The sequence below is a fragment of the Varroa jacobsoni genome, unplaced genomic scaffold (assembly GCF_002532875.2).
Source record: "Varroa jacobsoni isolate VJ856 unplaced genomic scaffold, vjacob_1.0 scaffold_656, whole genome shotgun sequence".
In the NCBI taxonomy this organism is placed as follows: domain Eukaryota; kingdom Metazoa; phylum Arthropoda; class Arachnida; order Mesostigmata; family Varroidae; genus Varroa; species Varroa jacobsoni.
In genome coordinates, this window is record NW_019213558.1 from 217179 (window position 1) to 228604 (window position 11426).

An 11426-nucleotide genomic window follows, 5' to 3' on the forward strand; every position below is an offset into this window, starting at 1 on the left:
ATTTTCCAGGGGGTGGCCGTTTGCAGCAAATCAAAAGGAAATGTCAAATTCGTTGAAAATGGGCGTTAAAAGAACTAAGTTTCACGTCAGCATTAATTTTATTGCACGCAATATCTTACAGCTATCGTGCTATTCATGTAAAAAACAAAAATTATCATTCATTTTGAAACGTTTATCGCATTTGCAGCATACAGCTCTTACCAGTAGCAGGTACGTCGAATTTCCTGATTATCCGCCGAAAAAATCCCACGTGCGACTTGTCCTCTGGCAAAAACGGAATCCACCGGGTAATTCCCACTCAGCGACCGCATGATCTACCCTCCACAATCCCAGCGCACAGTGGACCCTGAGTAGGACTGCAAATCAGGACACTCATATGACATATATCGCGCCATCCATTAGATTGACGCTCTTATTTGGGCTAAACATTTCCATAATTGCCGAAATAACTACGGAGTCTAGCGTACGTTCAGCATTCAGCATGCGTTTAGGCTTAACCGTAATATAAAGCAATGAAGTTGCAAGGATCACACAAGTCAATTAGATTTAATTTTCGGATTTTATATAAGATTCTGCTATAACGAACTCGACTTCAGTGTTCGAAGAGTCGGTCTAAGCCTGCTAATTTGGTCAGTTTTGTTTGACAAATTAAGAGATCGATGAAGTTCTTTCTGAGACTTATAAAATGGCATTTTCCTTCTTGGTATGCATATCTGCAATACAGCGTGAAGCTAATGTGTGCAAGGATACCGTTAAGCCACTCGTTTGGGCGTATTAAATAAGACAAATTTCGCTATATAGGACGAGACTACTGAAGCTATAGTATTATAACTTTCGGTATAGACGGAGAACGACTTGCACAAGCTCATCTGTTCATTTCCATTCATTAACAGTCATTTCCTCCAGCATGTACTTTAGACTATGGTGTGAGATCGAGCATAGCGTGTTATGAGGTGAGACTGTCCAGTAACTCACAAGACACCCTACCCGAAATATCGGCCTGCTATGTCAGTCATTTTTAAAACTATCGTTGTTACGCTATCTATAGCACATCTAGTGTGTTATAGCAATAAAACAATGTTTTAATGCAAAGAAAATTGGAACAAGTAGAGCAATAGATGCCCCAACTTAGTTGCCCATTTCCATCTATGCAATAGTAATTTGCATTGTTCTTTGCTAATTCAAATTAGAATCTCCTTCAATAACGTTATCGTTACCTTAGTGTAATTAAAACAGGCCTTCGTTCAAAGGATTCGACTAACGGGAAAATTTCGAGATTTGATAACCGAAATAATCATGACCGATTGAGCTCATGACGTCGAGTATTTGAGAAATAAAAATAGTATAATGCCTCCAAATCTTTAGCCATTCGGATGGCTAGATTAAAACATTAACCTTTTTTTAGGTTCACGCCGTACAATGTTTACTTCATAGAACAGTAAATAAAGTCCATAATTATTACTGTTGATAAAAATAGAGAGGTAAACTCAAGAAAATACAAATTAAAAAGGCTTTTCCAAAGAATCGCTGCACTATTACTAAATTATTTCCTGTGTAAGATTTGCCGAAGCTATTTGAGAACATTCGGTTCATCACGCCGCATGATGCAGGAAAAAAATAGGTATGAAGGAGCGAAAACAACAAAGTATCATTACATTATACTAGTTTACTCATATTTTGTGCGTTGATCTGTACTACATTTCACCATTCATTCATTCATTCATCCATCCATTGATTAAAAATGTATCGACCCTCGTTGTACGATTGGTGGCTTAGCTACTATTTAGCATCTAGTTTTTGACGTTTTTTTCAAGTTTTTAACTTCTATTATGCCCGTAGATCTTCACTTAACCTTGTAGTTACTTGTTGAAATATTTTTCAATATTCAGCAGGAAACGTAGATAGTACGTACAGGGCCAAAACAAACTTATATTTGACCTCCATCTGCTGCAGTTCCGTGGTTCTATTTCGTGCTGAGTTGCCGTTTGCCCTTCAGTTAACAACGCCCCGCTCAATCTGTAGGTGGCAAGGGGACTGTCAGATCTGTCCGTGTGCTTCTATCTATATCAATCTACCTTGTCACTTCAATGTCTACAAAGACTTGTTTAAATATGGTCGAGAACAACGAAATGGTCGGCTGAGCACACAGTCGGTCGCCCCTGCGGAAGGCATAGTTTCAAAGTTCAGAAAAAGCAATCGCGCAGTTTTTCGCTGATCTCCCACAACTTGTACGTGCCACAAACAGAATCAGCTGTGTTGAGCAAGCAGAAAAGCGCAGATTTTTTCAGGAACCCAGCCTCGGTTGATGTCATCTCGTGTTTGTCACAGTTTGTCGACAGTCTGTTGCCAAGGGGATCGAAGTGACGCCTGTGGTGTGTAATATTGAAAACACACCGTTTTTATAAAACTTCGTACAGTAGCAGCAGGAATTCGGGCCTGTCTGTTATTCACACTGTGTGTGACTTCATAATATCAATCGAATACGCTCTATATAGACGTGCACGCCATGGTGTTGAATAAAAACGTCAATGAGCCTTATGCGAACTTGAATTGCTCGAGGTCGATGGTATAGCTCAGACTACGAGCAGAGCTACGAGAACGATCACCCTCATTCCATGGATTCGCTCAAAGTGTTAACTAACATTTAAGTTCAAAATGGCAGTCTGTCGACATTGTTACTTGTAGGAAATCTGAGGGAAATGAATCAACTACCTGGCCATTAAAGAGACGCCTCCTTTTACAATGAAACCAGTGATGTCCACTTGTAGATGACTGGCAACGACGCATCTTAGATATTAAGATATACCCTATTATATTCGTAAAGATATGTACTCTTAGATATAATTATTAGGTGATTATAGATCAGCAAAATTACCTCCATATATCAAAACTCATAGTTTCTTGTCGGTCTCTAGTCGTGACTTTAGCAGGCGTTTACGGGGACCAGCACTCCGACAGTCTAATCGTACGTATTTTTGGAGCTACGACCTCTACGACCTTATTGATTTACAACAATAAAATACCAAACTGACCCAAAAATTAAGAAATATATTATATAAAGGTAATGTGTTATTTGACGTCAGTAACTGAAACATGTGGAAAAGCTAAAAACTAAAAAAAGATATTATCGAGGTTGAGTAGAGGTCAACTTCCTAAAGGACCTAACGTAATATCAGCGGAAATACAGAGCTGAGATTTTTGAATCATTAGGAAGTGTGAGACAGACGCACATTGGTCCGGATATTTGCTGAAATCGCCTTTACTTATATATGAATCGGAATTTACATTACTTTTTTCTCTTTACAGATGTACTAAAGCGGAAACTTGTTTGCTTGCCGATTTATAGTTTGAATGTTGTGATCACGCTGTTTTATTTAATTTTTTGCAAAAGCTACTGAAGCTTCTATAATTAGTTTTTCTCTTGTGTTATTTAACACACAATTTAACTCACAAAAGGAATATTAACTTTGCGATATTTTTAAATCCTGGCCCACATATTAATACTTTGCTAACTTCTTAAGACTTCCCGCGTAATTGATATGACCATCGGTTATGATATGGATATGGCAGGGCACCTTAATGTGGATAGACTTGCCACATCTTCGATAATTCCATAGAATGGACGACAACCACTAGTAAATATATTTTCAACAGAGGAGATTACGCTGGGATCTAATTTTTCGTTGCGGCACACATTTCCGGCGCTTAGAGTCTGCTCAGCTCTGTCGCATTTAAGCTGTAATTAACCCTCTTTTTTTTCGTTTTATTCATCGTCATAAAATGCTGGAATTTTTCTTCATTTCATAGTATTACCTGTAACGGGAAAAATCTACATCCAGACATATCAATAGAGTAAGCCTCATGGTTAAACTAGCCGGACTGGAACATGCTTCAGCAATGTGATCACATACACATGAGCCTTTTTCCGCTTGCACACAGGCGTCGAAAGCCATTCGCTAGCTACTTATCGCCGTATCGAATTGATTGTACATAAAATCTTTATCCTTCTATAGTATTATTCAGCGGAAGTAGCCCGTCTAGATATTCCAGATATTCTTTTCTACCGACTGTGCTTACGATCATTCAGCTCGCGTTAGCCAAGAAAGGCCCATGTGAAACTCCCCCAAATGTTTTGCTGTGCCAATCGGTCTACCTGTGGAAACTTCAAAACGGAATACTGACTACTGCCGTTTCGACGAACGGTGCGACCTGCAGCTTTAGTTAGCTTTCTACCAGTGACAATGAAATCTATCCGAGTGAACCACGGCAATACAAAACCATGAAGGGTTTCGCCGAGCGAGTTACGAGGCATTGCGATTTATTGACGCCCCTTTGCTTCGGGAGGCGTTTCCGACGGTAATCATACGGAAAATAGCCACTGAAATCTACACCGCAATAAAATGAAATAGCCAACATTGATACCTGCCCTTGGTTATTCAGAAGGCCACATTCGTTACAGGAGTCCTTCAAACGTGTTTCTATAAGAAAAAGGCATATGTCGATTACATCAGAAAAGAAATGCGTATCAATACGATGATCGGCATCCTACTTATTAGTTGAATAGCACCACCAAAGAGCATCATATTTTTTATCGTTAGTATTGTTCCGTTGTGTGTATTTGGTCCGCTTTTAGAGGAGAATTATCTCTCAGACAATATCTCAGATTATGACATGTTTCCTGCAATAAAAAATTACTGTTTCGGATAATTTAAACATGTTATCAAATAGCCCTATAACCCATTACGTTCTTTATAATGAGATAAGCATTGGTGACGGCTAGATTGAAGGCAACGGTAGCCGGCTCTATAGACAAAGTTGTCGAAGTCGTTGTGTTTTCAGCGTAGCGCTACATACAACGCGAACACCGGAGCCGAGTCATATATTGGTGGAGATGATATGTTGGACTATACTGTTCAATATTAGAAAACGAACCCATCATCAGAGAGAGGTAGGTCAGTGACGATAACTTACTTTCTTCTCTGTTCGCTTACTTTAATTTGGAGATATGAAGGAAACTTAAAAACGTACCTATAGAAACTACACGTTGTTATTAAAATAAGTTGTGATTGTTACGAAATAGTTTGTCAAAAGATTGTTACATTAGCTTGGACATAAAGTTTTGCCATTCCGGCGATGCAACAATTTAGCGAAAGACGCAATGCTTATTAAAAAAATGGAGTAGTAAATCGTTTCGCTTCTATTTCCCTCAACAATGAAGCCGTGCATTATGCCATACTTCATCTTAATGACCCATCACCAAGAGATAACCTGTTAATTGAAGATATCTGCTCCGTTGATTCCGTACAACTCCGTCGATAGTTACAACTATATTAGTGGTACACCACTATCTGTATGCCCTGCATGGAAGCATGCATTATTTTGATCCCTAAAAAAAATGGCTTTCAGTGCCATACAGATTTTGGAAAGCTCCTAGAACAACTAACTAGAACGACGATTTTTTGCAGGGGAACAAGGCTGCTAAAACACTTCCAGATAGAAAAACTGTCCTTTATGTATGCGGGAGTCCTTTAACTCCGCGTCCATCGAATATATATAGTTATGTTTCAAGCTATACAGACCAGCACACCACTCTTAACAGCAGTACCGGATATAAAACTTACAAGCAGCCATTCATTTTGGAACAGGGCGCTCGTCGACATTCGCACCGGTTAAGGCTTTGTGTTTCCTGCTTGACGCAATGCATTATGCGTTCTTTTGCGGGCGCTTTACCCCATTTAAGGTGCTCTAGTGTAATAAAAATGGCTGGATATAATTCTGATATGTGGTGTGTCTCTCATTTTAATGACGACTGATCCTGTACGCCCCGACAAAACTCCGGCTCAGTAAGTTCTTATAATATTGATTCGGGATCTTTCCGTCTTATAATTTAGGCCTGTACATTGACTTCGTAGACTTATATGAATGCTGATCTGCGTTTTTCGCACTGTTCGATCGCCTTATGGGAGAATGTAGTAACGAAGCCCGTATCGGCTGATCATCTAAGTCAATCTTTGATATTGTCTTAACAGCCACTCTGTTAAATGTGATAGATATTTGTTTCTTGGGTGTTACTAAAAAATATCCTATACGTTTTCATGTTTTCACATGAACACAATGCAGTGAACTTTCTGGGTATATAATCATAACAAAGATTATGAGAGTTAATTTATCGAGATTGACAAAGTAATGCTTAACCATTTATATACATCGTCGATATATATCGTTATATATAAAAACTTTGAAAATGATCTTAATATGTTCTAAATTACTTACGTTGCTTTTAAATATATTTTACTTATTCAAGAACCTCTCAACACTAATATTATTATAGCGTGGATATTTTTTATGTATACATTTGTAAACGTAAAGCAAGCATGTGAGCGGCTGTATCGCGCAATAATAAAAAAATATATATATACCGATTGGAGCATTTAAATTCCTATAAATATGAATCAATAAAATATATATGTCAATAAATGTAAAAACAAATATATATCAATAAAATTTTGTTCAAGAATTACTTATGAGGCAGTACCTAAGACAAATATGTCAGTGAATTTTTTTTGCATATAATAGAAGTGAAATTTCTGATGGTTATGTCTATTCAATATAGCCATCATTTTTCGCAATCACATTCTCAGTTTAGAACCAAAGGCAAACCAAAGGTTCCAAAACAACAAAGACCTAAAAAGTTTAAAAGGGGCAGAAAAGAACAGAGACTTTCTAAAAGATAGTCCGCTAGAACTTGTGTGGATGGCCCAATTAGCAGTTGAAATTCTACTCTTTCGAACGGCCGTTAGCCTTGTATATTCCGGATAAAATTCCAGATGTAACGAAAATTAATTCTCAGGCCATTTTCGGTAAAAAATCTAAACTCTATTAAGGATCTTTCGGTTTTCCTCTTAAAAATCCTTCTTGAATTTCTCAGAAACCGCTTGGAAATTAGCAATCAGGTGAACAGTGCATTTCGAGCAAAAAAATAAGTTTTGTGCAAAAAGGGTAATCTTGATAGGAGTTATTCCCGCGTAAATACATTTAATAATACCTAATCTTTGTCCATATACCGAAAACTATACTGCTTTCCGCCATGATAGGTTTGCTGTTTTAATTATATAAATAATTAGTTCTTTTCTAGCACCAATAATAGCAAGCGAGCACATGTCCCACCCTATACATATATGTCATCTGGCTTCGGGCCTATTTACATTTCAAAGCCAAAAATAAAGTTTAATAGATTTATTATGACTTAATCCTAATTATAAATGTATCTATCGTACTTGATTGTATCTTGATTGTATTCTACAACAAATAGAACATGTTTATTTAAATGGCTGCACCTAAGACATAAGCGCATCATTTGTGAGGTTAGTAGTCAAGCCTTTACTAGAAAAATGAAGGTACACATAACTAGAGTCCCACCACATACGCTATATACAGAGTGATATGATAGAATTTGCATTTCAACAAATTAATTCCTGCTATCTGTGAATCAACCTTTTAAGGTTAAATGCTCGTAAATACTTGTATAAGCAAATAGAATGTCTCTTCTTAACAGCATCATTGACTACCATGATTGCTCCGTATACTCCGTATACGTTGAAACTAAGCCAAGCGAATAGACCACTTCACAATTAATATTAATCATCGTAGACAAATCATACCAAATTTTACGTAAACATTAATTCTGCCTAAGTTTTCTGTTTAAGAAACGGTAATCTTATAAAATATTCTCCGATTGATTAACGAGGTATAATTCAAGCGAATTAACAGTTTGTCGTGCCATATCTAGATCTAACAGCAAGGATTGTCAGGCAAAATTTGAAACACGAATCTTTCCTTGGGCTTATCATGATTTAGCTGGAGTATATACTTCTTTGTCAGTTGCTCTCATTCTGCCCATGTGCTCGATCTAAACAGTAGAGGAATAGCTATACGGGTAGTCAGATTACCCCCAATTTTAGGTTTTTTAATACAAATTTTCGTTTATTGAATGTAGCCTCTGACGATCATTTAATGTAATAACGATCATTTGAACAAAGCGCTTGTGTATATGTCGAAATACGCGCCTAACTCGTATATTGGACTGACTAGTCATCATTGTCAAATTGGCTAATACTAATATTATTAATTTCATAATAAATTCTCTAAAACCTGAAAAAACTAAATACACCTACCAGAAAGTGTCCTCCTGCTAAGTTGACACCGTGCTTGCTTCGCCAAATTGGTTGTTACATCTTTTACTTCCCGTCGGTATCAATGGTACATTTGTTAAGCCAATTATTAGTTAGGCTATTAAAGTAATAAGATTAAACCCTACAGCATAACTGGGCCCACTTCAGTCCCTCGCCTGAACCCATGAAGGATAGATTTACACTGCCAAGTGTCAGCCATCTAGCCTGCGTATCTTCCTGTTCTCAACCGAGCTTTTTTCCTCACTTATATGACATGGTAACCAATATCAACAAAAATTAATACCAGTGGCACGGTAATACAAAATACCCAGAACCTAATTACCAACGCCTAAGTTTGAACCGGCGATGGCCGCATGCTCAGGGCTGCACTAAAACGCACAGAAACGCACTAAAAAACCTATATTAACCACCCAAGCCACGCCATGCTTATCTATATTCACATACACAGCTAACACAATGTAAAAATCAGTAGTCGTAATGTTATTAAATATTTATTTATATATAAGTTTTTCTCTGTTTGTGCTTCTATATTCTTCCACTAGGTTATACTTTAATATTAAAACATTTCTCTGCCTATACGTTACTATACAATATTGCAATTGCCTAAATGTGTGTCTATCCGTATATGTATGCCAGAATTCTACGGTTTAGATAAAATTACAGAAGGGCATTTATTTATCCAAAAGATCTTTGGCTTCGTTGATTTTTGCTGCTAAATAGGGGCTGCCACCGCGATCGGGATGGTTAAGAAGCATAATCCGCTTATGGGCTTCCTGAGGATAATTAAACAGAGAACACAGCGGCAATTAGAGTTAAGCAAAAATTCTATGGAATAAATAGGTGAATCCCATTAGTAATAACAATAGGTAACGGTTATATTTACAATGATAATAATAGTTAGAGCATATTATCTAAAGCCTGAACCGATTGCCAGATCAAAGACGTAATTATATGAAAATATCTTAAGTTACGAAACTGGAAACAGATAGAAGGTACCAAGAAGAAAACGGACTAATTATGTGCACTAAATTTAGTAAACGACTTCAAGACCGAACGGCTGGTTTTCTCTAAAAAGGCTCTACGGAACTACCTTCAAACATTCGTTCTGGCACGTTGAAGCCTATTAATTGCAAAGACTGTGCCATTAGAAAAGAGCTAAAAACTTACTATGATCTACTAGATACAGAAACATTGGTCCGCTGTTCAAGTTAATCACCATAAAGGTCACTGAATCGTTACGTATTCTCGTTATGCTATTGCCTGAGGTGTCCAGCGTGCAATTCGTACCCTGACTGCGTCTATGGTTATCTTACACGACATTTACATTTTCTCTGATAGCCATGTCAAAGGGTAGGTTTCTAAGAACCTAGATGTGTGTGCTGTTAACTGCATGAATATTTACTTGCATGAATGAATTAATCAGCTAATTAAAATACTAATTTAGTAATTATACCGGTTATGTATCAAGCTTGCCTAACGGTAAAGATTAGTTTCAGCTAAAATTTCATGACAGTATCAAATTGTACAGTATTTGACTGGGATCTACGTTATCACAACGAATAACTTTGAAATTGAATATGCCACGAACGAACGAACGGACAAGTTAATAAAGCTAATTTACACGCAAGTTGAGGCTTTGTTGGACCCGCAAAGTTAACTTCAGGGCAGATCATCTAGAAAGCCTTTGGGTCTAGTTATTGTCACTAAAAATTTACTTTCTTAAGCTTAGGTACGTAGCTGTTGATGCCAGTCGATAGATCAGAAAACTAATGAAACTAAATTTTCGTATAAATAAAGCAAAGTGGTAAGTTCCACTTTTTCTTACCTTTAGTTTAGCCTTGCTGACGGTAGGAGGAACCCCGAGAATCAGGCAAGCCTCGCGTTTAGACATTTTCGCCTCGAAGCCACCCTTGTGGTATTTCGTATCTTGCGCCAATTTATCCAAATTAATTTTGAACTCCACCTTCGGTAGCTCTTTCATCTGTCGTTCTATTGCTTTACCTGAAGAAGAGTATTAGGAATTCGTGCTCTTTTGGTATATTTGGGGGTAACTATTAAAAGTGGTACACTCTAAAGGTTTTTATGAGAGCTTTCAAGGCTGAATTGGAACAAATATTTTTTATATTTTAAAACAATATTATTATGCGGAAAATGTGCCACTTTGATCAATGACCTTCTGAATTTTTTTTCGTAACAGTGTAATCTCGTCACTATAGGACTTGTAGGAAAAAAATTATGATAATTTCTGCATCTATCTATTTAAACCTAGCTAACACTACTAAAGCAGTCCTGCAGATACTGAAACAGATGATGATACTTTGATGCGATAAGACACAGGTCATACAATAAACATACTGAACCTTAAGCCAGGTGCTAGAAATGTATGTGGTTTAGTATTCCCATTGTAGAAAATATGGAGTTTTTTTAGTTTTGGTCTATTTTTTTCAGTGACTTCTTGTAGTCTTGTTAGTTATAGTATAAATTCAAATCAATCGTTTTACTAGACGGCAGCGGCTTACAATGCGCGACACCTTGTCAATGCCGTTAAATACATGACACCATCTCCTTTGGTGTCACTCCAGGCGTCGCCACAGTCTAAAAAACCTTTCGTCGCTTTGACGATGATCCATTCTGCGCATTATTGTCATATATGATCTACTAAAATTCACCCGTAATCAACCGCTTTAGAAATGGCTTGATCTCGTTGCATTTCTGTACAGTTTCGTAGAGGTAGACACGATCGAGTAAATCGTTTTTCGTCAATTCGTGTGGCATCCAAATGTCAAGTGTCTTTTTGTTCCGTCAAATGGTTTAAGACTGTTTGGTGGTCAGTACCTTGGCCTTTGTCAATATCATAGCCAATCGCGTGTCAACTCTCGCAACAATTTCCGCAGTTATTATCGCAATTAGTCGGCTACTATGAGGAGCATCTTTTACATGTAAACTCTCAGAACGAGGGCGACTGAACCTTCTTTAAGCTTTTTCTTTCCGATAACTTATTTTGACCATAGATAGGACAAATTTCTCTTTGCCTTACATTAGCATTTATGACTTTGTTATTAAAATCGTAATATAGCAAATTTTAGAGAAATTTCGCGTATCTTCAAAGCGATCTATTTTAAGTTTGAATAAATTCCAACATTTGCGTCTTAACATTACTATTGTCGAATCTCGACTTTCAAATGACAGCAACGCCGACGCGACTCATATAAACTAAGTTAATTGGCTTTAAAG

At 37.2% G+C, this 11426-nt stretch overlaps 1 protein-coding gene across 2 annotated transcripts in view; it reads right to left on the reverse strand.

The window, feature by feature from the left end:
• Positions 1 to 8667: 8667 nt before the first annotated feature.
• The window catches only part of LOC111262372 (mitochondrial import inner membrane translocase subunit TIM14), a 3650-nt gene continuing 891 nt past the window's right edge, over positions 8668 to 11426 (reverse strand). For both annotated transcript variants that reach the window (XM_022836588.2, XM_022836589.2), the window contains exons 2-3: positions 10018 to 10193; positions 8668 to 8965 (exon numbers count right to left, since the gene is read on the reverse strand). In XM_022836588.2, coding sequence (XP_022692323.1) covers positions 8864 to 8965; positions 10018 to 10193 — 278 coding nt within the window. In that variant the 3' untranslated portion in view covers positions 8668 to 8863. The remainder of the gene's footprint in view (positions 8966 to 10017; positions 10194 to 11426) is intronic.